The sequence below is a fragment of the Salmo salar genome, chromosome 15 (genome assembly GCF_965601325.2).
Source record: "Salmo salar chromosome 15, fSalSal1, whole genome shotgun sequence".
NCBI lineage: Eukaryota > Metazoa > Chordata > Actinopteri > Salmoniformes > Salmonidae > Salmo > Salmo salar.
In genome coordinates, this window is record NC_138305.1 from 111,548,776 (window position 1) to 111,576,400 (window position 27,625).

The window sequence follows — 27,625 nt, forward strand, 5'->3', positions numbered from 1 at the left end:
TTGGGGGCGGTACACCCGTACACCGGGGTATTTTTTGGGGCGGTACACCCGTATCCCGGGGTATTTTGGGGGCGGTACACCCGTACACCGGGGTATTTTTGGGGGCGGTACACCCGTACACCGGGGTATTTTGGAGAAAGCCTCATGATGGTTTTCAATACCTGCTTAACTATTTCATTGAAGTATAAAAAAAGATATATTTGTAGCTACTTTTTTAAAAGTAAATACCTGCAGTCAACTTGTGCAACACGTTAGGAGATAAAGCAGATCGCGTACTTCATTTCGTCTGTCGCATTATTATGATGCTTACGGTAGTGCTCAGTCACGTGTTTGTTTAACAGCACACAACAACGACAAACCGGAGCCTTGCGAGTCACTCGCTGCTGTGCAGAATGCGCCAGGTGATCTAATTACAGGATGGGAATTCACTACAAAAATGTTGGTCAGCTGGATATAATATAAACGATTAAGTTAACTGTGTAAAATGTACTAAATGCTTCACAGTTGAGCATTTGTTTTGCCAATGTAGTAGCACGTTAGCTAAGTGGTTAGCTTCTTCCATTCCATAATCAAGCATTCGCTTGGTAACAGCAGAGAATTCCCTCCTGGATAGAGAGCCTTGCCAGCTAATATTTATTTGTTTTGTGCATGCAGCGGTGTAGCACTTGAGTACTTTATATAGTTTAGGTCATGAACTTGTACAAAAAATGTTTTTGCAATGTGATCGTTAGCATTCTCTATGTGATTTTACATGTAACGTTATTTTTTTAGCATTGCGAATGGAGTTTCAAAATAGCGCCCCCCCTGTTCAGTTCCCGGGTATTACAGAGGTTGTATGAAGGTATGACAAGCTGGATACTGGCCAAGCCTTGTCCCTGGGACACATTTTACATTACACAGCTTTAATAAATATATATATATATATATTTTTCACAGAAATGTGTCCGGGTACTACACGCTCAATTTAAAATGAACGTTTTAAAATGATTTTTGTAACCATGGAGAAACAAAATAAGCCATTAGCTAGCAAAACCAGAATCTCTTTCCTCATCATTGATAACATTCCAAACAGCTGATTGGTCAGACATACCAAGGCCAATACAATGTTATTGTCCATGGAAACAGTCTGGGACAGAGGGGAGATTGCATTTCACATTACTAAGTTGAGAGGTCAATTGTAGCAGAGACGGGTTTCTGTCTATCATTACAGTTTCTTTTTTTTTTTTTTTCGAAATGTGTAAAAAAAAAAAATTGAGGTCAACATTTTATAAAACATTGAGCACTAAATACTGTAATTTTTAGGCCATTTTAGCTAAAGGGCTCTACACACTATGCACTAACAGAACAACGGAGCGCCGTATACGACCCGCTCCAAAATTATTCAGCGGCACAAAAGTATGTAAAACTACACAGATAGCGACACAGAGAGCGTGTAGCCCCTTAAAAGAATGGTTGATCGGTCAGTCAGCCTGACATACCTAGGTTGAGACGGGCCAGTGTGTCGATCAGCCTGACATACCTAGGTTGAGACGGGCCAGTGTGTCGATCAGCCTGACATACCTAGGTTGAGACGGGCCAGTGTGTCGATCAGCCTGACATACCTAGGTTGAGACGGGCCAGTGTGTCGATCAGCCTGACATACCTAGGTTGAGACGGGCCAGTGTGTCGATCAGCCTGACATACCTAGGTTGAGACAGGCCAGTGTGTCGGATCAGCCTGACATACCTAGGTTGAGACAGGCCAGTGTGTCGGATCAGCCTGACATAACTAGGTTGAGACGGGCCAGTGTGTCGGATCAGCCTGACATACCTAGGTTGAGACGGGCCAGTGTGTCGGATCAGCCTGACATACCTAGGTTGAGACGGGCCAGTGTGTTGGATCAGCCTGACATACCTAGGTTGAGACAGGCCAGTGTGTTGGTGCACTTCCACTCCTTCTCGTGTGTCGCTACTTTGACGTCATCCATCACCAGGGGAACCCAGCCTCCGAAAACGTACATCCTGTGTTACAGAAGAGACAGGTGAGGAGGGAGAAAGGTGAGCTCCTGATAGACAAAATACGCACCAGACTAGCTCAGAAATAAAAATGTTCACACTACATCCAGTTACTTGCCGGTTCAGGGTATAAAAAGCAAAAAAGTGATGACAAAAAAAATAAAACTTTTAAAAAAAAGTCCCTCTCCCTGAAAAGACAAATGTGTTGCTCAAGTTAAGCAATTGGATTAACTCACTTGTTGGTGATGGTTGTGGCAGAGTGGAGACTGCGGGGAAGAGGAGCTGTCCCGTTGATAGACGGTTTATTCCATGTCAGGGTGTCTGCAGAGGAAAGACAAGGACAGATCAAGTTCCTGTGCTAAAAAGGCCACGCTACTAAGTAGTAGGGATGTGACAAATGGGGGATTTTTTTATAGAATTATTTTGGGTTCTGTTAAAACGATAAGAAAAACTGGATAAAAAAATAAAGAAATTATTCCCATACAGGACTTCACTGCCTTTCACTTGCCTTTCTCTGCCATTTTTCCAACTTACGGACAATGGTCTTTCTTAGTGGTAAAGACTCCAAAATAATTGATTTCGTGAACTCCATTGCATATCGACTCCCGTTTTAGTGTCGAATCTGCCAACCGCTAAAATGTATTATCTTTGGAATGGAGGAGACTGATTAGTAGCCGTACTTCAGAGAAGAGCGGCACAGTATAGGCCGGTCAGCCACCATGCAGACGGAGTCAGAACCGTGCACCGGGCCCGTCTATCAGCAATGTAATGCTGTTTGTTATCTCGCAATTACTTGGCTTGAAATGTCTCGCAACTTCAGTAAAGCAGGGACTATAAACGAAGAGGCTATGATACTCTACACGCAACAGACCAAAACCAAAAGCAACAGGCAAGCCAGTGAGACAGTGAGAGACGAGAGAGAGAGAGGGTGCAGCCAGAATGAACTGGCACATACAGTTTGAGCACATACAATCCCCCCACATAGATCTGCCGATGCAAAAACAGCTTTATAATTTATTTTCTTTTAAATGATTGCGTAAGCCCCAAGAAGCATTTGTCTGCAGCCATCTTGGCCAAAGCCTGTGAAACCATGTACTTGCTCTGGGGTGCCAATAATTTTGTCCATGCCATGTCTCTGTTGCACTTTTCCTTAAAAAAAAAAAAAAAAAAGACTGATTTCTTTTAAAAAACATAGAAATGTGACAAATTTTGATCACCATACATTGGATTTTTTTATTTTATTTTTGGCATGGACAGAATTATTGGCACCCCGGAACAAGTACATGGTTGCACAGCCTTTGGCGAAGATAACTGCAGACAAACGCTTCTTGGGGCTTATGCAATCTTTTTTTTTTTTTTTTTTATAAAAGCCCTTTTTTACATCAGTAGACGTCAAAGGGCTTATACAGAAATCCGGCATAAAACCACAAAGAGAAAGCACTGCTCACCTTTCTACTGGCAATTTCTCTCACTTTTCAGCAGCAAACTGTTTGCATTCTTCAATATTTTGAGGGGTACCCTCTCCAACATGCTTTCAGATCTCGCCATAAGTTTTGGGTGAGATTCAAATCTGGACTTGTTGTTGGCCAGTCCAGCATCTTTTCTTAACCATTCCTGTGTGGTTTTTAAAACAAATATGTTTGGTGTCGTTGTCCTGCTGGAAGACCCACAACCTTGAATGGAGACCCAGTTTTTATAAACTGGGATGAACATTGGACTGCAAAACACCTGATAATCTGCTGATTTTATGATGCCTTGTTCATGCCCCCCCCCCCCCCCCAGAAGTATAAACGCAACCCCACAGCTTGACAAAACCTCCCCCATCTTTGAGACTGCTCTTTCCATGGATTGCTTCATTTGGTCGTCAGTGAACACAGCACTGACATGTATTGCCAAAGAGCTCTAATTTTGTTTCATTTGGTCCACAGAATATTTCCCCTCCAGGATTTAGGTGGGTTTATTGAGAAGTTCAAATCAGTTCAACAATGCTGCGGGGCTGCCTCTGGTACTACGGGCCTTGAATGTGTGCAAGACATCATGAAATCAGATTATCAATGCCATACAACTCTCCTTAGGTGGCCTCCAACTGCTCTTAAAATGCTAGTAAAAACAAATGCATGCTTTTCAACCGTTCGCTGCCCGCACCCGCCCAGCATCACTACTCTGGACGGCTCTGACTTAGAATATGTGGACAACTACAAATACCTTGGTGTCTGGTTAGACTGTAAACTCTCCTTCCAGACTCACATCAAACATCTCCAATCCAAAGTTAAATCTAGAATCGGCTTCCTATTTCACAACAAAGCATCCTTCACTCACGCCGCCAAACACACCCTCGTAAAACTGACCATCCTACTGATCCTCGACTTCGGCAATGTCATTTACAAAATAGCTTCCAATACTCTACTCAGCATACTGGATGCAGTCTATCACAGTGCCATCCATTTTGTTACTAAAGCCCCTTATAACACAAACCACTGCGACCTGTATGCTCCAGTCGGCTGGCCCTCGCTAAATATTCGTCGCCAGACCCACTGGCTCCAGGTCATCTATAAAAGTTTATGCTAGGTAAAGCTCCGCCTTATCTCAGCTCACTGGTCACAATAGCACCCACCCGTAGAACGCGCTGCAGCAGGTATATCTCACTGGTCATCCCCAAAGCCAACACTTCCTTTGGCCGCCTTTCCTTCCAGTTCTATGCTGCCAATGACTTTAAACATCAGCTATCTGAGCAGCTAACCGATCGCTGCAGCTGTACATAGTCCATCTGTAAACAGCCCTCCCAATCTACCTACCTCATCCCCATATTGTTTTTATTTACCTTGCTGCTCTTTTGCACAACCAGTATCTCTACTTGCACATCATCATCTGCACATCTATCACTCCAGTGTTAATCTGCTAAATTGTAATTACTTCGCTACTATGGCCTATTTATTGCCTTACCTCCTCACGCCATTTGCACACACTGTATATCGACTTTCTTTTTTCCCCAATTGTATTATTGACTGTATGTTTGTTTATTCCATGTGTAACTGTGTTGTTGTTTGTGTCGCACTGCTTTGCTTTATGTTGGCCAGGTCGCAGTTGTAAATGAGAACTTGATCTCAACTAGCCTACCTGGTTAAATAAAGGTGAATTTTTTTTTTTTTTTTTTTTAAATCAAGGTGTTTTGGAGTGCAATGTTCAACCCAGTGTCCAAAAACTGTCTCTTGAAGGTTGTGGGTCTTCCAGTAGGACAACAAACCCCAAAACACACGTAAAAAGCACCCTGGAATGGTTTAAAAAAAAAAACCACTGGACTGTTCTGGAGTAGCCAATGAGAAGTCCAGATCTCAATCTCATCCCATAACCTATAAAACATCAATTGGTGGATGGCACCCAACAAACACTGAAGAATAAGAGCAATTTGCTTATGAGGGCCAAATTGGCCATAGAACAAGTTGCAGCAAGCTCATCGATGGCTACAATTTCCGACATTGTAGAATAATAGTGAAGACATCAAAACTATGAAATGACACATATGGTATCATGTAGTAACCAAAAAAAAAAAAGTGTTAAACAAATCAAAATGTATTTGAGATTCTTCAAAGTAGCCACCCTTTGCCTTGATGACAGCTTTGCACAATCTTGGCATTCTCTCAACCAGCTTCATGAGGTAGTCACCTGGAATGCATTTCAATTAGCAGGTGTGCCATGTTAATTTGTGGAATTTCTTTCCTTCTTAATGCGTATGAGCCAGGTAGAGGTGGTATACAGAAGATAGGCCTATTTGGTAAAAGACCAAGCCCATACTACAGCAAGAACAGCCCAAATTAACAAAGAGAAACGACAGTCCATCATTACCTTTAAGACATGAAGGTCAGTCAATCTGGAAAATGTCAAGAACTTTGAAAGATTCTTGAAGTGCAGTCGCAAAAACCTTTCCTTATCGTTTTAACAGAAAACCACTTTTTTTTTTTTTTTACATTTGTCACATTGCTACCAAGAACCAAAATGACCACTGACAGAACTACAGAGTTCCTTAGCTGAGATGGGAGAACCTTCCAGAACAGTCTCTAGAGCACTTCACCTATCTGGAAGAATTTCCCCAAATCCAGACACAGACATAACCAAGACAATCAAAGCTGCACTCGCCACCAAAGGTGCATCTACAAAGTATTGAATCAGGGGTGTGAACACTTACGTAAATTTGATATTTCTGTATTTAATTTTCAATTATCTTTTTTTATTAGCAAACATTTCTAAAAACATGTTTTGACTTTGTCATTATGGGGTATTCCATGTGTATGGGTGAGAAAAGTAAATTTAACAGATTTTTGAATTCAGGGGTTAACACAAAATGTGGAATACGTCAAGGAGTATAAATACTTCTGAAAGCCCTTTTTTTTTGTTTTTTTTTTTTACAAATGTAAATACATTTAAATAAATCGCAGGAAATTACATTTAAAACTGAAACAAGCTCTCCATGGAGAAGTGTGTAGAATTGCAGGAAATTGGCTTAAATATCAAAAAAGTTCTCTACACCGCCAAGATGGGGGTATTTAAAAATGTTCTCTAAACACCCAGCTGTACGTGCCCATTGCCACGCCCTCTGCCACATAAGCTCCCCTTTGATAAAGGAAAAAACCCTGTACCGTGTATCCAGTGCATATGAAAAATGAACTTGATTTGATTTTCCAAAAATCGGCAGGAAAATTGACCAATCACTCACCTATATCCAGGGTCCACAAATCCCCCAGTCGACAGCCGCTCATACCCCCATAGATGACCAGACGGGACTTGCTAGAGGTCTTCTCTGTGTAGACGACGGCAGTATGGCTCTCTCTGGGTGGGGGCAACACCCCGTAGGTGATGGGGATGTCCCAGCCTACTACACTGGAGCCGGCGCGCAGCTCCAGCGTATACAGATCATTCAGGTATCTGGGTGGAGGAGGGAAAATAACATTAGTCTTATTCTGTGCCTTATATTCAAATCACATTTTATTTGTCACGTGTGCTGAATACAACAGGAGTAGGTTAACCTAACCGTGAAAATGCTTACTTACAATCCCTTTACCAACAAGGAAGATTATTATTTATTTTTTTAAGTAAGAAAATTGCACAAACAAAATGTAAATTAAAACAAATTAACTAACCAAATTAAGAAAAAGCAGCAAAATAACAACAAGGCTATATACATGGGGTACCGAGTCAATGTGTGGGGGTACAGGTTAATTGAGGTAATATGTACATGATAGGGGTAAAGTGACTATGCATCGATAATGAACAGCAAGTAGCAGCAGTTTAAATAAAAGGGAGGGTCCGGGTAGCCATTTGATTAACTGTTTTGCAGTCCTTTGGTTCGGAGGTAGAAGCTGTTAAGGTGCCGTCGGCAAACAGGGAGAACAGGAGGGGACTAAGCACGCACCCCTGAGGGGCCCCCGTGTTGAGGATCAGCGTGGCCGAGGTGTTGTTGCCTACCCTTACAACTTGGGGGCGGCCCGTCAGGAAGTCCAGGATCCAGTTGCAGCGGAAGGGTTCTTGGATTAGTGATGAGCTCGGAGAGCACTACGGTGTTGAACGCTGAGCTGTAGTCAATGAAAACCATCCTCGCGTAGGTGTTCCTTTTGTCCAGGTGGGAAAGGGCAGCGTGGAGTGCAATAGAGATTTCCTCATCTGTGGATCTGTTGGGGTGGTACGCGAATTGTAGTGGGTCTAGGGTTTCTGGGATGATGGTGTTGATGTGAGCCATGACCAGCCTTTTAAAGCACTTCATGGTTACAGACATGAGTGCTACAGGCGGTAGTCATTTAGACAGGTTACCTTGGCGTTCTTGGGCACAGGGACTATGGGGATCTGCTTGAAACGTGTATTACAGACTGGGTCAGGGAGAGTTTGAAATGGTCACTTCGCCAGTTGGTCAGCGCATGCTCAGAGTAAGTGTCCTGGTAATCCATCTGGCCCTGCGGCCTTGTGAATGTTGACCTGTTTAAAGGTCTTATTCACATCGGCTACGGAGAGCGTGATCAGTCATCCGGAAGAGCTGGTGCTCTCATGCATGGTTCAGTGTTGTTGCCTCAAAGAAAGCATAGAAGGCATTTAGTTCGTCTGGACGCTTTAGTTCGTCTGGAACGCTAGCTCGCGGCTGGGTTTCCCTTCGTAATAGTTTGCAAACCCTGTCACCACATCCAATGAGCGTTAGAGCCGGTGTAGTAGGATTCAATCTTCATCCGGCATTGACTGTTTGATGGTTCATCGGAGGGCATAGCAGGATGTCTCATAAGCATCCAGATTAGAGGTCGACCAATTATGATTTTTCAACGCCGATACCGATTATTGGAGGACCAACAAAAGCAGATGCCGATTAATCGGCCGATTTTTTATAATATATATATATAAAATAAATGACAACAATACTGAATTAACACTTATTTTAACTTAATACATCAATAAAATCAATTTAGCCTCAAACAAATAATGAAACATGTTCAATTTGGTTTAAATAATGCAAAAACAAAGTGTTGGAGAAGAAAGTAAAAAAGCGCAATATGTGCCATGTAAAAAAGCTAACATTTAAGTTCCTTTCTCAGAACATATGAAAGCTGATGGTTCCTTTTAACATGAGTCTTCAATATTCCCAGGTAAGAAGTTTTAGGTTGTAGTTATTATAGGACTATTTCTCTCTATACCATTTGTATTTCATATACCTTTGACTATTGGATGTTCTAATAGGTACTTGAGTATTGCCAGCCTAATTTCGGGAGTTGATAGGCTTGAAGTCATAAACAGCGCAATGCTTGAAGGACAGCGAAGAGTTGCTGGCAAATGCAGGAAAGTGCTGTTTGAATGAATGCTTACGAGCCTGCTGCGGCCTACCACCGCTCAGTCAGACTGCTCTATCAAATCATAGACTTAATTAGAATATAATAACACACAGAAATACGAGCCTTAGGTCATGAATATGGTCGAATCCGGAAACTATCATTTTGAAAACAAAACGTTTATTCTTTCAGTGAAATACAGAACCGTTCCATATTTTATCTAACGTGTGGCATCCCTAAGTCTAAATATTGCTGTTACATTGCACAACCGTCAATGCCATGTCATAATTATGTACAATTCTGGCAAATTGATTACGGTCTTTGTTAGGAAGAAACGGTCTTCACAGTTCGCAACGAACCAGGCGGCCCAAACTGCTGCATATACCCTGACTCTGCTTACACTGAACGCAAGAGAAGTGACACAATTTCCCTAGTTAAAAGAAATTAATGTTAGCTGGCAATATTAACTAAATATGCAGGTTTAAAAACATACTTGTGTATTGATTTTAAGAAAGGCGTTGATGTTTATGGTTAGGTACATTGGTGCAACGACAGTGCTTTTTTCGCAAATGCGCTTGTTAAATCACCCGTTTGGCGAAGTAGGCTGTGATTCAATGATAAATTAATAGGCACCGCATCGATTATATGCAACGCAGGACAAGCTACATAAACTAGTAATATCAATCATGTGTAGTTAACTAGTGATTATGTTAAGATTGATTGTTTTAATTTTATAAGATAAGTTTAATGCTAGCTAGAACCTTACCGTGGCTCCTTGCTGCACCCGCATAACAGGTAGTCAGCCTGCCACGCAGTCTCCTCGTGGAGTGCAATGTAAATCGGCCATAATCGGTGTCCAAAAATGCCGATTACCAATTATTATGAAAACTTGAAAATCGGTCCCAATTAAAAATCGTCCATTCCGATTAAATCGGTCGACCTCTAATCCAGATTAGTGTCCCACTCCTTGAAAGCTGCAGCTCTAGTCTTTAGCTCAGTGCAGATGTCTGTAATTAGGGCTGACCACAATGACCTCAGTGGCTCCATATGGAGGAAGTGACCTAACTCCGGAGCCTCCAGAGGCATGCAGAGGTCAAATGAAGCTCATTACCCCATCGCCATGCGCCTCCCTCTGTATAGCTCCGCATTGACGGCAGGTGGGGGGGTGGTACATTCTGTATAAACAAACTCACTTCCTTGACAACAGCTCTACGCTGCTCTGCAAAGCGCAAAGTAGTATGAATGCCCTGACTTCTACAGTATCACCGTAAAAGCTGCATGGCCAATGCAGACGTTGGATTTAACACATTCATTGTTTCATAACACCATTGTGCGAATTGTTGGCGTCAATTCCCCATTACATATATCACCAGTAGTACATTTAGCATTAATTCCTAATCTACAATGTTTATTTGGTTACAGCAATTTCAATATATGATTATTAAATTTTACCTTTTGTCATTGTCGGAGTGGACACATTGTTTTGCAGAGCGCACAACATATGCAACACTTGTGAGAAACAAGTTTTGGTTCATTTCATTCCATTTCCGAGGTTTGTAAACGTAATGTAGTCATTGTCTTTTGTTTGGAGTGCTCCTGTCAATGTTGATTGAGGACGCTGATTACGCTCAGAAGTAGGCCTATAGGTTTCCTGGCCTGCGCACAAATGTAGGCATAATAATGTTGCATTTGGGGGATCTGATAGCGTTTATGATTGGTTTAACGCACCACCACTAATAATCCGCGGAGCTTCTCAAAGTAATATTTTCTTCACCTCAAAAACAGCAAGCAAACAAAGTCTGTTTTTACATCCATTGAGAATGACAATTCTTTAATATATTTGAAAAATCTTTCCAGCTCTCTCCCTTTCGATAACCACTCGGCGTGAAATGGAAAAACGTCATGCTCTGATCTAGTGGAAAACGTTAAAAATAGGCCAACCTGATTACTTCTTATCAGTGCTCGACTTGGACCGAAATAGGTTTTGATACTCATTTTGGGTGCTGGTACTGTTTATATTTAGGTGGATCAGGCCAGACCCAAGATAATAGTTGAAACATTTCAAGTTCGTTGCAGACAGGACATACGTAGCCAATGTGATTTATAGGATATTTCTTTTTATCATTATATTTTCTACCTGCAGGCTGCAATGTTTTTATTTGTTGGCTGTATGTAGGCAATTTTTACATAGTTGGCAACGGCAATAGAAGTGACTTTTTAGGTTTGTATCATTTTCATTTAGATATAATTTTGCTTAACCACATGACAAGGAGTTTAAGATATGAAGACATTATTATAAATTAAATGAAACTGTTCCACAAAAAAAAACGTGCATATGAAAACCATAACTGGCAAACAGATCGGTCGTAATTGTAAGAAATTGGCATTAAACATCAGAAAGGTTGCCAACTCTTTATATAGCCCATTACAGGCAACTTCTGGAGAGTAATGGCAGAATCTGTGAAAGCCAGCAGGATATTTAAATCTTGGGCCATTTGTGTCTTATTTAATCAAACAGCATAAAGCATCAGACAAGATCAATGCCAGATCAATGCATATAGTTGATTTTATTAAAAACGCATAAGGTACGTCTATATGGAAAAATACATATTTAAAATGTTCAAACAAATTGACTGGTCCAAAGAACAGACTTTAGGTCGACCAAGATTTTTTTTATATAAATAAACAACTTCCTTCACTACCTGTAATCCAGGGCCTCTGGTTTGGATATATGTACAGTCAATGTGGGGACAACACCGGCGGCGATGTACTTGTTGATGAAGCCGGTGACTGGTGTGGTATATTCCTCAATGCCATCGGATGAACCCCGGAATATATTCCAGTCTGTGCAAGCAAAACAGTCGCTTAGCTCATCAGACCACTTTGGCATTTAGCGAGTCGCTGGTACTTCCTGCTTGAGTTTTTGCTTGTAAGCCGGAATCAGGAGGATAGAATTATGGTCAGATTTGCCAAATGAAGGGCAAGGGAGAGCGTTGTATGCGTCTCTGTGTGTGTGTGTTGTAAAGGTGGTCTCGAGTTTATTCTCTCCTCTGATTGCACATGTAACATGCTTGTAGAAATGGGGAAAAACACATTTAAGTTTCGCTGCATTAAGTCCCCAGCCACTAGGCGAGCCACGTCCGGGTGAGCATCCTCTTGTTTGCTTATGTCCTTATACTGCTTGTTGAGTGCGGTCTCCGATCCTGCATCGGTTTGTGGTGGTAAATAGACAGCTATGAAAAACATTGATGAAAACTCTTGGTAAATAAATAGTCTACAGGTTATGAGTTACTATACCTCAGGTGAGCAAAACTTAGAGACTCCCTTAACATTAGAGATGGCACACCAGCTGTTGATGACAAGACACAGATCACCACCCCGTCGTCTTACCAGAGATTGCTGTTGTCTTGCTGATGCACAGAAAACCCAGCCAACTATATATTATCCATGTCCTTGTTCAGCCACGACGACTCGGTGAAACATAAGAGATTACAATTTTTAATGTCCCGTTGGTAGGATATTCTCGAACGGAGCTCATCCAGTTTATTCTCCAGTAATTGCATGTTTGCCAGCAGGATGGATGGTACATGCAGATTATCCACTCGCCAACGAATTCTCACCAAACACCCGGTTCTGCACCCCTTGTATCGGAGTATCCTTTTCATGTGAATGAGGGTGATTTGGGCCAGGTCCGGGAGGGGCCGTACATCTTTCGCCTCCGATTGAATAAAGAAAAAAAAAAAAATCTTTGTCCAATCCGAGGTGAGTAATCGCTCTTCTGATGTCCAGAAGTTATTTTCAGTCATAAGAGACGGTGACAGAAACATTAAAATGATGAAATAACACATATTGCGTCATGTGGTAACCAAAGAAAGGTGTTAAAACGAATCAAAAATGACTCTTGGCATTCTCTGAAACAAGTTTCATGAGGTAGTCACCTGGAATGCATTTCAATTGACAGGTGTGCCTTGTCAAAAGTTAATTCCATAAATGTCTTTCCTTAATGCATTTGAGCCAATCAATTTTGTTGAGACAAGGTAGGGGTGGCACACAGAAGACAGCCCTTTTTGGTAAAAGACCAAGCCCATATTATGGAAAGAACAACTCAAATGAGAAAAGAGAAACAACAGTCCATCATTACTTTAATAAGACATGAAGGTCAGTCAATCCAGAAAAAGTAAAGAATTTTGAAGGTTTCTTCAAGTGCAGTCGCAAAAACCCATCAAGCGCTATGATTAAACTGGCTCTCATGAGGACCGCCACTACTAAAAGACACCAATAAGAAGAGATTTGCTTGGGCCAAGAAACACGAGCAATAGATATTAGACCGGTGGAAACCTGTCCTTTGGTCTGATGAGTCCAAATTTTAGGTTTTTGGTTCCAACCGCCAAGAGTAGGTGAACGGATGATCTCCGCATGTGTGGTTCCCACCGCGAAGCATGGAGGAAGAGGTGTGATGGTGCTTGCTGGTGACACCGATTTATTTAAAATTGAAGGCATAGCCAGCATAGCTACCACAGCATTCTGCAGCGATACGCCACCCCATCTGGTTTGAATCTTAGTGGGACTATTATTTGTTTTTCAACAGGACAATGACCCAACACACCTCCAGGCTGTGTAAGGACTATTTGACCAAGAAGGAAAGTGATGGAGTGCTGCATCAGATGACCTGGCCTCTACAAATCACCCGACCTCAACCCAATTGAGACGGTTTGGGATGAGTTGGACCGCAGAGTGAAGGAAAAGCAGCCAACAAGTGCTCAGTATATGTAGAAACTCTTTCAAGACTGTTGGAAAAGCATTCCAGGTGAAGCTGGTTGAGAGAATGCCAAGCGTGTGCAAAGCTATCAGGGCAAAGGGTGGCTACTTTGAAGAATATAAAATATATTTTAATTTAACACTTTTTTGGTTACATGATTCCATGTGTGTTAATTCATTGTTTTGATGTCTTCACTATTATTCTACAATGTAGAAAATAGTAAAAAATAAAGAAAAACTCTTGAGAGAATAGGTGTCCAAACTTATGACTGGCACTGTAAGTATTCAGATCTTTTGCTACGAGACTCGAAATTGAGCTCAGGTGCATCCTGTTTCCATTGATCGTCCTCGAGATGTTACTACAACTTGGAGTCCACCTGTGGTAAATTGAATTGATTGGACATGATTTGGAAAGGCACACACCTGTCTATATAAGGCCCCACGGTTAACAGTGCATGTCAGAGAAAAACCAAGACATGAGTTTGAAGGAATTGTCCGTAGATCTGGGGAAGGGTACCAAAACATTTCTGCAGCATTGAAGGTCACAGCGACCTCCATCAATCTTAAATGAAAAAGTTTGGAACCACCAAGATTCTTCCAAGAGCTGGCCACCCGGCCAAACTGAGCAATCAGTGGAGAAGGGCCTTGGTCAGGGAGGTGACCAAGAACCTAATGGTCACTCTGACAGAGCTCTGGAGTTCCTCTGTGGAGATGGGAGAACCTTCCAGAAAGACAACCATATCTGCAGCACTCCACCAAATCAGGCCTTTATGGTAGAGTTGCCAGACGGAAGCCGCCACTCAGTTTGCCAAAGGGAACCTAAAGTACTCTCAGACCATGAGAAACAAGATTCTCTGATCTGATGAAACCAAGATAGAACTCTTTGGCCTGAATGCCAAGCAACACATCTGGAGGAAACCTGGCACCATCCCTACGGTGAACCATGGTGGTGGTGGCAGCATCATGCTGTGGGGATGTTTTTCCAGAGGCAGGGACTGGGAGACTAGTCAGGATCAAGGCAAATATTGAACGGAGCAAAGTACAGAGAGATCCTTGATGAAAACCTGCTCCAGAGCGCTCAGGACCTCAGACTGGGGCAAAGGTTCACCTTCCAACAGGACAATGACCCCTAAGCACACAGCCAAGACAATGCAGGAGTGGCTTTGGGAAAAGTCTCTGAATGTCCTTGAATGGGAGAAACTACACAAATACAGGTGTGCCAAGCTTGTAGTGTCATACCCAAGAAGGCCCGAGGCTGTAATCGCTGCCAAAGGTGCTTCAACAAAGTGCTGAGTAAAGAGTCTGAATACTTACGGAAAGGTCATATTTCTTTTATATATATATATATATATATATATATATATATATATATATATATAAAAAATTCAACCCTGTTTTTACTTTGTCATTTTGGAGTATTGTGTGTAGATTGACGAGGGGGGAAAAACGATTTAATACATTTTAGAAAAAGGCTGTTCAGTAACAAAATGTGGAAAAAGTTGAGGGGTCTGAACACTCTCCGAATTGCACTGTAGGCTACACAGTACACACATACCTGGGGGTGTGGTTCTTGGTGGATAATATATGATGCATACCTGGGGATGTTGTTCTTGGGGTCCTCACTGTCGTTAGCCAGTCCTCCAAACAGGAAGCATTTGTTCCCTACTAGGGAGAAGCTGTGTCCCAGGCGGGGACAGGGAGGAGGGCCGTTCTTAGGAGACTTGGGCTTCAGACGCTTCCACTCCCAGCGACTGGCCTGAGGAGAGATCAGCAGCAAACGACAACATGAATGCAGTGACTCACTAACAAGCTCAGTTGTGCCTACAGAGCTAAGATCTCTAATTAGGCTATACCTGTTCAAGCACATCTTATGCAAAACATAGAAATGACAAGGAACGTGTGTTACAGTTTAAAATTGAGGACGGAAATTAGTATAACAGATATTTTTTGCAAACTATTTCGTGTTTACAACACCAAATCCCACTAAATAACTGTCAGAGCTTAATTCTGTGGGCTGAACACGTACCTGCAGTTCATACAGATCGTTACTGTATTTGCCATACTCCACCATCCCTCCGAACACCAGCAGCCTTGTGCCGTCGCACACAAACCCATACGCAGCACAGCCAGGCGGGATGTCGCCACGGACAGCAGGAATGAACCACTGATTGGTTGCTGAAACACATTGAATTGATGGATTATAAACCCTGCTAGGTACTGAAGTTACTGTAGTAATAACCAGTGCTCGACTTGGGCAGGCCGGCTAATCAAATCTACTTAGTGTTGCACGGTATACCGGTACCACTGTACTACCACGGTACCAAAAAAAGTGTCATGATACCAACATTTTAGAATACCATAGTACCGTTTCATATACTACCAAATTGTTCAGTCCTACTGATCTAAAAGAACCTGCTTACTCGTGTTATAAAACGTTTAATAAAGTCAGTTGTGTTTATAAATTCTGTTGAATCTAAGCAACAGTCACTAGTCTCTTGTATGTTCTGGTCCAATAATATCTACTTCACTTTAAATGCTCATAATCACGTGTGACAGCTATAAATACGGTAGTGCATCCCTTACAGCAATCACTCACCCGCTTCTCTCCTTATGCATCATTATGCATGCATATTCATTCCTCCATCCAAATCACAGGTAGGCATTTGCAAATACTGTATGAGCAAGTGTGAATATCAGCGACAGGTTGTATAGCGCATGCGCATAATGTTTAGAAAGCAGGAACATGGTTTCCGGTGACGGGTTGAACAGGACTCTAGGTCACTGAATTTCTCACTGTGGTATCCTGATACTACTCGGTATCCTGATACCTGGTCCGGTATTTTATTAGTAAAAAAATATTCTACTGCTTGAGTACTGCAACTTATAGAGTATTAGCTCGAAAGTATTGCAGAGTTCCTGCACCTAAATATAAACAATCAGAGCAAAGCATCTATTTCAGTCCAAGTCGATCACTGGCAATAACCTGCTTAACTAACGACTGTCAAAAGCCACAGCCTGTTAGAATTCCAGTTATTTCAATTAATTAAATAGACTATCAAACATGCCAATATGTAAATTAATTCCTGATGCTGCACCACTGGCAGACCATAGAAATAAAGTGATGCCCAGTGAAAGGGATGCTTTGTTTACATTTTTTTGTTGTTGTTGTTTTTGGCACACCCGTTGAAAAAAAATACCCATTAGTGTGGATTTTCACAAACGGCATGGCTTATTAAAAATGCAGATCATAGATTAATGGTCAGTTTATATATTTCAGTTTATTATGCAGTTACAGAGCTTTTGTTGATATTATGACGTGGGTTGTTTTAATTTAACCCGCCATTTCTCTTTGCAGTTTCCCTCCAATCTCCACTGGGCGAGTTCGGCTTTGCCAAAAGGCTTCGCAGCTCAACTGGGTACCATTAGCCATATAACTAGCGAGCTAGCTACTTGGTCCCATTAAATTTCACGGCACGTCAACACTGGCGCATGATTGCTTTGCACAATATGAGAAAAAAAACAAGTCAAACACTTTAACCACCTACCTATTCACTGTCACAACCACAGAGATACATTGGTAATTTACTGGTGTTGAGCGACCCATGCATAAGAGGTTTAAAGCAATAACTACTTGGTGAAAATATTTAGCTAGTTAGCGCTACAGCCCATGAAATGGCTAACTAGCACAAATTAGCCGAGGAGTATAGTTCGTATCCAATTGCTAAAAATGTTAGTACCATAGCAACTCAAACATTTATGAACAATACCGAATGTATGCAAAAATAACAATGGGGACGATTAATCTTTACCTGTGTTATATACGTGTAGCTCATCCACAATTCCTTCATTGCCTCCCCCGAAAACAACCATCAATTCTTTGATTGCAACTGCACGATGTCCGTGTCGGGGCCGAGGGACAGGGCCGGACCAACCCAACACCCGCTTCCACCGTGGCTGCAGAACTGAGCCAGAGTTCCCAGATGTCATGGTGCCGGTAGATTCAGTTTCTCTTTGAGGGAAAAAAATCCAATTTGAAAAGCTTTCCAATATAGCTAAATTGCTAATGTACAACAATGCTAAGCTAACTAGTTAGCTAGCTTCCGTTAGGACTAGCCAGCTAACGTTAACTGACAACAAGCTAACAGTAGCTGGCTACAGTAACGTTAACGCTAAACTAACAGGATTAAAAAACGCGTCCTGCTAAAATACTGCACTCAAACATCAAATATAGTATCAAGATTTGTATGCGTTGTTCCCAGTTCAAGACCACTTGTAGATAATTGTATAGAGAATATAAATATGTCCAGGCTGTGGATGCTAGCTCGCAAGCTTATTTAGCCAAGAAGAAGCACAAAAAAAACCATCTATGGGAGCCGCCATTTTAGCAAGCGAGACACCCGAGAAGAAAATATGAAACGTAGATCCGGAACAACATGAATGCACAGCCATCAAAATTGTGTAACTCTGAGACCATTTTTTTAAATAATCTCTTCAAAATTAAACGCATTAATTTTCTGTTGCAGTTATATTTCAAAGGAAAGCAAGGCGGTGCGATTCGATGGGTGCCGCCATCTTGTAGCTAACAAACTAAACAAACCATCCAGAAAACAGCCTGACTAAAAAAATAAAAAAATGGCAGTACCAAATTAGGCACTGAAACTGGCTTGCTAGTTTAATCGTTTCAGATACCTTTAGAGTAATGTATGTACCCAATCCCGATTAAAATTTGCAAGATACATTATGGTTGGACATTATTATCCCGGGAGAAATGACTATTGCAGTTGATTTTCATGCTTCTTCATGAGCAGAAATTATTTCTCAACTTGTTTCAGTCAGTAAACCTCCAATTGTCATATGTAACTGTAATTTTATAGCCAGTGTTTATTTGTTCTGTTGCACTGTGATTGCACTGTGACGGTAACAAGCTAGCTTCCAGACAAAAAATGTCATGCCTTTCTGTTCTGGGTGTCGCCATTTTGACATACTTAAAAAGCTACAGTAGTTAAAAAAAAAAAAAAACGCTAGCTCAGCTAACGCGTTAGTGAAGCATCTTTGCTAGTGAGCTAGCTAACGTTAGCGGATGCTGCAAATTAACATTCAAAATAACGTTACTACCAGATTATACAAGACATTCCAATACAAACCAGATAGCTAAATGGCTAAGCTAAATAGCAAATATGCTAACAGCTAATTTCTTAGCTTGCTAACGTTAGCTTTCAGCTTGGAGGCTACAGCTAACGTTAGCTTGCTAATATCCTTCTTGACCAATTAACAGAAGCTAGTTATAAATGAAGAACAACCTTAATAAATCCTAACATGATAGAATCATTTAACGAAATTAAGTTTTACTTCTTTATTAACGTCTGTTTCATTGATGCATTCATATCAATAAGTTATTTTTTTTGTATTAGCCTTGCTAGCAAGCTAGCTAGCTTCCCTCAAGAAAAATGGCGGAGATAACGTTAGCCGTCACAATAAAACGCGAAAAAAAGTTAGTCGCGTAATCGTTAGCACATTATACTTACTCGTAAGTTGTAACTTTAATCAAAAGTCTCGAGAGCGGGACTCAATTTAATAATTTGAACCCGGGATAATTCTAAACAAAAATGAGAAAAAGCTACATGTTCTCATGCCGCCCAGGAAGCCGCCATTTTCTCATCCGCCTCAAACACCACTTTCCATAAACCGATAGTGGAGAGATGTCGAGCACGGTGGCCACTGTCACCAATTCTCACTGATTACCTGCTACAGAATGGTTGGTGGTCAACTTCGAAATTAAAAATCATATATATTGCTCATTCAAAGACAAGTTTGATACGACACTGAACCTGGAGAAACGATTGTCATTCTGGCAAACTGCATGCTAATGTAGAGTAGGCTATGTCGCCATATTATTGTGTGAAAAAAAAAATACAATGCAACAGTGACACAGCCATCATCCCACTGCTGACACCAATGCAGCAAATTGAAGGAAAATATTAATACAACTGGCTCCCACGGCAACAGGTGGCAAAGGTTGGCAGGACACTACATTGCATGAGCCAAGTGTCCCTCGGACTTATATCATTAGGTGACTACTGCCCTAGTTTGACAGTAAAAAAAATAAAAATGCACCCCTCTGGACAGTTGAAGGCCTGTACCCCAAACATGATCAAGTATATTGTGGGCCATGTTTTAAAATAAAGTATAACAATTGAATTACTCTTGATAACAAAATCATGACAGACAAATAATTCACATTAATAGCTAAATAACTCTACTTTGTTAATTTGAAGCAGTCTATACAGTAGACTTTCTATTCAGAAATTATAGTTTAAAAAAAATGTAACTCTAAGGCTATTTGTAACTGGCATATTTCATGAAAACCTTGACATACACTGTAAAAATACAAATCCTACATTTTCTGAAATATCTAAAAGATACATTGTGAATACTAAAAAAGGATGTCATACAATTTGGGAACAATGATTTGGTGTTGAGAACTAGTGATGTGTTGTGGCCTAGGGCAGGGTTTACCAAACCCGGTTGCACATTTTGTTTTTTTGCCCTAGAACTACACAGCTGATTCAAATAATCAAAGCTTAACGACGAGTTGGTTATTTGACTCAACTGTGTAGTATAGTTTCACTGATTCCCAACTGTATGCTTCAGTATTTTTAATTAAATGGAAAATACTCCTATACTGTTTGTTACTAAACATTTGCTTTGCTCTTCCAGAACTGACTTAGATAAAAGCCAAAATGTACTGTTGGCCAGTGTATGACACACAGACAACTGTGTCCGTATGTATTGCAGTGTGTACTGGGCCGGTAAGATAGTTTTATTTTTAATTATTATAAAAAAAATTGACAATTTCAACACAACAATAGAACAATTATTATTATGATTTCTGTCAAACCCCCGAAGGCTAGGATGTTAGCTGTGAGTTTAGGTTGGTCTGGATGTGTTGGCTTGACTCACTGGCCTCTCCTGAAATGTAGTCAAGCTCATCGCTTTCCTCTGGTCCTCCGCTTGGTGGGTTCATCTCCGCATCTGAAAGATCAATGAAAACCAAAAACTACTTACGGTGCCGACGGAAAGTATTCAGACCCCTTGACTTTTTCCACATTTTGTTATGTTCTAGCCTTATTATACAATGGATTAAATAATTTTTTCACCCTCATCAACACACAATACCTCATAATGACAAATCAAAAACAGGTTTTTAGAAATGCTTGCTGATTATGATTCTTTTTTTAAATTACTGAGTAAAGGGTCTGAATAATTATGTAAATGTTATATATTTCCATTTTTTAAGCACCTTTGGCAGCGATTACAGCCTTGAGTCTTCTTGGGTATGACACTACAAGCTTGGCACACCTGTATTTGGGGAGTTTCTCCCATTGTTCTCTGCAGATCCTCTCAAGCTCTGTCAGGTTGGATGGGGAGCGTTACTGCACAGCTATTTTCAGGTCTCTCCAGAGATGTTCGATCGGGTTCAAGTCCGGGCTCTGGCTGGGCCACTCAATGACATTGAGACTTGTCCTGAAGCCACTCCTGCATTGTCTTGGCTGTGTGCTTAGGGTCGTTGTCCTGTTGGAAGGTGAATCTTCACTCTAGTCTGAGGTCCTGAGCGCTCTTGAGCAGGTTTTCATCAAGGATCTCTCTGTACTTTGCTCTCTTCATCTTTGCCTTGATCCTGACTAGTCTCCCAGTCCCTGCCGCTGAAACACATCCCCACAGCATCATGCTGCCACCAACATGCTTCCTTTTGGCAAACTGCAAACGGGCTGCCATGTGCCTTTTACTGAGGAGTGGCTTCCGTCTGGCCACTCTACCATAAAGGCCTGATTGGTGGAGTGCTGCAGAGATGGTTGTCCTTCTGGAAGGTTCTCCCATCTCCACAGAAGAACTCTAGAGCTCTGTCAGCGTGACCATCGGGTACTTGGTCACCTCTCTGACGGGTGGCCAGCTCTAGGGTTCCAAACTTCTTCCATTTAAGAATGATGGAGGCCAATGTGTTCTTGGGGACCTTCAATGCTGCAGACATTTTTTGGTACCCTTCCCCAAATCTGCCCCTCGACACAATCCTGTCTCAGAGATCTACGGACAATTCCTTTGACTTCATGGCTTGGTTTTTGCTCTGACATGCACTTTCAACTGTGAGACCTTATATAAACAGGTGTGTGCCTTTCCAAATCATGTCCAATCAGTTGACTTTACCACAGGTGGACTCCAATCAAGTTGTAGAAACATTTCATGGATGATCAATGGAAACTGGATGCATCTGACCTCAATTTCTGAATACTTATGTAAATAAAGTATTTCTGTTAACTTTCTTTGTTAAATTAGCTTTTTTGCTAAATTTGAAAAAAATGTTTTCGCTTCATCATTATGGGGCATTGTGTGTAGTAGATTGATGAGGGGACAATCAATTTTAAAATAAGGCTCTATCATAACAAAATGTGGAAAAGGTCAAGGGGTCTTAATACTTTACGAAGGCGCTGTACATGCATATTTAAAAACAAAAAATGTCATCATGCCATTAAACAATAATACCGTTATTACAGTTAAATTCCAGTTCAAATTGTGAAATGAAAGAGCAGCTTACAAAGTTCATCAGAGGAAAGCAGCTCGCCGGTCTGTATTCTGCCTTCCTCACAGAGCGCCATCTTGTGGAGGAAAGCAGCTCGCCGGTCTGTATTCTGCCTTCCTCACAGAGCGCCATCTTGTGGAGGAAAGCAGCTCGCCGGTCGGTATTCTGCCTTCCTCACAGAGCGCCATCTTGTGGAGGAAAGCAGCTCGCCGGTCTGTATTCTGCCTTCCTCACAGAGCGCCATCTTGTGGAGGAAAGCAGCTCGCCGGTCTGTATTCTGCCTTCCTCACAGAGCGCCATCTTGTGGAGGAAAGCAGCTCGCCGGTCTGTATTCTGCCTTTCTCACAGAGCGCCATCTTGTGGAGGAAAGCAGCTCGCCGGTCTGTATTCTGCCTTCCTTACAGAGCGCCATCTTGTGGAGGAAAGCACCTCGCCGGTCTGTATTCTGCCTTCCTCACAGAGCGCCATCTTGTGGAGGAAAGCAGCTCGCCGGTCTGTATTCTGCCTTCCTCACAGATCGCCATCTTGTGGAGGAAAGCAGCTCGCCGGTCTGTATTCTGCCTTCCTCACAGAGCGCCATCTTGTGGAGGAAAGCAGCTCGCCGGTCTGTATTCTGCCTTCCTCACAGAGCGCCATCTTGTGGAGGAAAGCAGCTCGCCGGTCTGTATTCTGCCTTCCTCATAGATCGCCATCTTGTGGAGGAAAAGCTCTTTGCACGTATTAACAACTATTCATTTTTACATTTACATTTTAGTCATTTAGCAGACGCTCTTATCCAGAGCGACTTACAGTAGTGAATGCATACATTTCATACATATTATTATTATTATTTATTTTTTTCTGTGCTGGCCCCCCGTGGGAATCGAACCCACAACCCTGAGCTACAGGGAAGACCATGGCTGAGCAAGCCTGGCAGGGTTATTCCAGAGAGGGCAAGCCTGGCAGGGTTATTCCAGAGAGGGCAAGCCTGGCAGGGTTATTCCAGAGAGGGAAAGCCTGGCAGGGTTATTCCAGAGAGGGCAAGCCTGGCAGGGTTATTCCAGAGAGGGAAAGCCTGGCAGGGTTATTCCAGAGAGGGCAAGCCTGGCAGGGTTATTCCAGAGAGGGAAAGCCTGGCAGGGTTATTCCAGAGAGGGCAAGCCTGGCAGGGTTATTCCAGAGAGGGCAAGCCTGGCAGGGTTATTCCAGGGGGCAAGCTTGGCAGGGTTATTTTCCATGCACCGGCAGAACAGAGATGCTACCTCTGGTAAGACGAGGGGTGGGGGTGTGTGTCTTTTGTCAATAACAGCTGGTGCGCAATGTCTAATATTAAAGAAGTCTTTAGGTATTGCTCGCCTGAGGTAGAGTACCTTATGATAAGCTGTAGACCACACTATCTACCAAGAGAGTTCTCTATTTGTAGCAGTCTATTTACCACCACAGAGCGAAGCTGGGACTAAGACCGCTCTCAAACCAACTCTATAAGGCCATAAGCAAACAAGGAAATGCTCACCCAGAAGCGACGCTCCTAGTGGCCGCAGACTTTAAGCAGGCAAACTTAAATCAGTTTTACCAAATTTTTACCAGCATGTCACATGTGCAACCAGGGATAAAAATATCCTAGACCACCTTTACTCCACACACAGAGATGCATACAAAGCTCTCCCCCGCCCTCCATTTGGCAAATCTGACCACAATTCTATCCTCCAGATTCCTGCTTACAAGCAAAAACTAAAGCAGGAAGTACCAGTGACTCGCTCAATACGGAAGTGGTCAGATGACGCGGATGCTACACTACAGGACTGTTTTGCTGCACAGACTGGAATATGATCCGGGATTCATCCAATGGCATTGAGGAATACACCACCTCAGTCATCGGCTTCATCAATAAGTGCATCGACGACATCGTCCCCACGGTGACTGTACATACATATCCCAACCAGAAGCCATGGATTACAGGCAACATCTGCATTGAGCTAAAGGCTAGAGCTGCCGCTTTCAAGGAGCAGGAGACTAATCCGGACGCTTATAAGAAATCCCGCTATGCCCTCAGACAAACCATCAAACAAGCAAAGCGTCAACATAGGATTAAGAATGAATCCTACTACACCAGCTCTGACGCTCGTCGGATGTGGCAGGGCTTGAAAACTATTACGGACTACAAAGTGAAACCCAGACACGAGCTGCCCAGTGACGCGAGCCTACCAGACGAGCTAAATGCCTTTTATGCTCGCTTCGAGGCAAGCAACACTGAAGCATGCACGAGATCACCAGCTGTTCTGGATGACTGTGTGATAACGCTCTCTGTAGCCGATGTGAACAAAACCTTTAAACAGGTCAACAATCACAAAGCCGCTGGGCCAGACGGATTACCAGGACGTGTACTCAAAGCATGCCAACTGGCAAGTGTCTTCACTGACATTTTCAACCTCTCCCTGATCGAGTCTGTAATACCAACATGTTTCAAGTAGTCCCTGTGCCCAAGGAAGTGAAGGTAATCTGCCTAAATGATTACCGCCCGTAGCACTCACGTCGGTAGCCATGAAGTGCTTTGAAAGGCTGGTCATGGCTCACATCAACAGCATCCTCCTGGACAACCCTAGACCCACTCCAATTCGCATACTGCCCCAACAGATCCACAGATGATGCAATCTCAATCGCACTCCACACCGCCCTTTCTCACCTGGACAAAAGGAACACCTATGTGAGAATGCTGTTAATCGACTACAGCTCAGCATTCAACACAATAGTGCCCACGAAGCTTGTCACTAAGCTAAGGACTCTGGGACTAAACACCTCCCTCTGCAACTGGATCCTGAACTTCCTGACGGGCCGCCCCCAGGTGGTAAGAGTAGGCAACAACACGTCTGCCACGCTTATCCTTAACACTGGTGCCCCTCAGGGGTGTGTTACATTTACATTTTTACATTTTAGTCATTTAGCAGACGCTCTTATCCAGAGCGACTTACAGTAGTGAATGCATACATTTCATAAATGTTTTTCTCCATACTGGTCCCCCGTGGGAATCGAACCCACAACCCTGGCGTTGCAAACACCATGCTCTACCAACTGATACATTCTCCTCCTGTATTCCCTGTTCACACACGGCTGCGTGGCCAAACACAACTCCAACACCATCATTAAGTTTGCTGACAACACAACAGTAGTAGGCCTGATCACCGACAACAATGAGACAGCCTATAGGGAGGAGGGCAGAGAACTGGCAATGTGGTGCCAGGACAGCAACCTCTCCCTCAATGTGAGCAAGACAACGGAGCTGATCGTGGAAGACAGAAGGCGGGCCGAACAGGCCCCCATTAACATCAACGGGGCTGTAGTGGAGCGGGTTGAGAGTTTCAAGTTCCTTGGTGTCCACATCACCAACGAACTATCATGGTCCAAACATACCAAGACAGTTGTGAAGAGGGCACGACAAAACCATTTCCCCTTCAGGAGACTGAAAAGATTTAGCATGGGTCCCCAGATCCTCAAAAGGTTCTACAGCTGCACCATCGAGAGCATCCTGACCGGTTGCATCACCGCCTGGTATGGCAACTGCTCGGCATCTGACCGTAAGGCGATACAGAGGGTAGTGCGTACAGCCCAGTACATCACTGGGGCCAAGCTTCCTGCCATCCAGGACCGATATAATAGGCGGTGTCAGAGGACAGCCCATAAAATTGTCAGAGACTCCAGTCACTCAAGTTCTAGACTGTTTTCTCTGCTACCGCACAGCAAGCGGTATCAGAACGCCAAGTCTAGGACCAAAATGCTCCTCAACAGCTTCTACCCCCAAGCCATTAGACTGCTGAACAATTCATAAAATTTGCCACCGGACAATTTACATTGACCCCCCCCCCCCCACACACTGCTGCTACTCGCTGTTTGTTTGTTACCTACTGGTATGTATTATTTTAAAAAATATATAAATACAAAATAATGATGCAAGCGTGTGTTAAGTCGTTCTTTTGCTTGTACAATATCTACGATCTACTAAATAGTATACCTACTCATTGATGAAAGCTAAGGTAAGTGAGCTAAATGACTACCGCCCTGTAGCACTCATCATGAAGTGCTTTGAGAGATTAGTCAAGGACCATATCACCTCCACCCTACCTGACACCCTAGACCCACTCCAATTTGCTTACCGCCCCAATAGGTCCACAGACGACGCAATCGCCATCACACTGCACACTGCCCTAACCCATTTGGACAAGAGGAATAGCTATGTAAGAATGCTGTTCATCGATTACAGCTCAGCATTTAACACCATAGTACCCTCCAAACTCGTCATTAAGCTCGAGACCCTGAGTCTCGACCCCGCCCTGTGCAACTGGGTCCTGGACTTCCTGACGGGCTGCCCCCAGGTGGTGAGGGTAGGTAACAACATCTCCACCCCACTGATCCTCAACACTGGGTCACCACAAGGGTGCGTTCTCAGCCCTCTCCTGTACTCCCTGTTCACCAATGACTGCGTGGCCATGCACGCCTCCAACTCAATCATCAAGTCTGCAGATGACACTACAATTACATTTACATTTACATTACATTACAATGGTAGGCTTGATTACCAACAACGACGAGACGGCCTACAGGGAGGAGGTGAGGGCCCTCGGAGTGTGGTGTCAGGAAAATAACCTCTCACTCAATGTCAACAAAACAAAAGAGATGATTGTGGACTTCAGGAAACAGCAGAGGGAGCAGCCCCCTATCTACATTGACGGGACACTAGTGGAGAGGGTGGAGAGTTTTAAGTTCCTCGGCGTACACATCATGGACAAACTGAAATGGTCCACCCACACAGACAGCGTGGTGAAGAAGGCGCAGCAGCGCCTCTTCAACCTCAGGAGGCTGAAGAAATTCGGCTTGTCACCAAAAACACTCACAAAATTTTACAGATGCACAATCGAGAGCATCCTGTCGGGCTGTATCACCACCTGGTACGGCAACTGCTCCGCCCACAACCGTAAGGCTCTCCAGAGGGTAGTGAGGTCTGCACAACGCATCACCGGGTGCAAACTACCTGCCCTCCAGGACACCTACACCACCCGATGTCACAGGAAGGCCAAAAAGATCATCAAGGACAATAACCACCCGAGCCACTGCCTGTTCACCCTGCTATCATCCAGAAGGCGAAGTCAGTACAGGTGCATCAAAGCTGGAACTGAGAGACTGAAAAACAGCTTCTATCTCAAGGCCATCAGACTGTTAAACAGCCATCACTAACATTGTGTGGCTGCTGCCAACATACAGACTCAAATCTCTAGCCACTTTAATAATGGGAAAATTGATGTAATCAATTTATCTCTTGCCACTTTATTATTTATATTAGATCATGTTTACATAACGTACATTATTCATCTCATATGTATATACTGTACGCCATACCATCTACTGCATCTTGCCATCTTGATGTAATTAGATGTATCACTAGCCACTTTAAACAATGCCACTTTATATAATGTTTTCATAACCTACATTACTCATCTCATATGTATATACTGTACGCCATACCATCT

The 27,625-nt window shown here is 42.8% G+C and overlaps 1 protein-coding gene across 1 annotated transcript in view; it reads right to left on the reverse strand.

Moving 5' to 3' along the window:
* Positions 1–19,492, reverse strand: part of hcfc1b (host cell factor C1b) — a 66,306-nt gene extending 46,814 nt beyond the window's left edge. Inside the window, 7 exon segments of the mRNA XM_082962283.1 lie at positions 1,894–2,000; positions 2,231–2,315; positions 6,706–6,914; positions 15,148–15,308; positions 15,579–15,727; positions 17,362–17,561; positions 19,078–19,492. Coding sequence (XP_082818409.1) covers positions 1,894–2,000; positions 2,231–2,315; positions 6,706–6,914; positions 15,148–15,308; positions 15,579–15,727; positions 17,362–17,539 — 889 coding nt within the window. The 5' untranslated portion in view covers positions 17,540–17,561; positions 19,078–19,492.
* Positions 19,493–27,625: the final 8,133 nt, after the last annotated feature.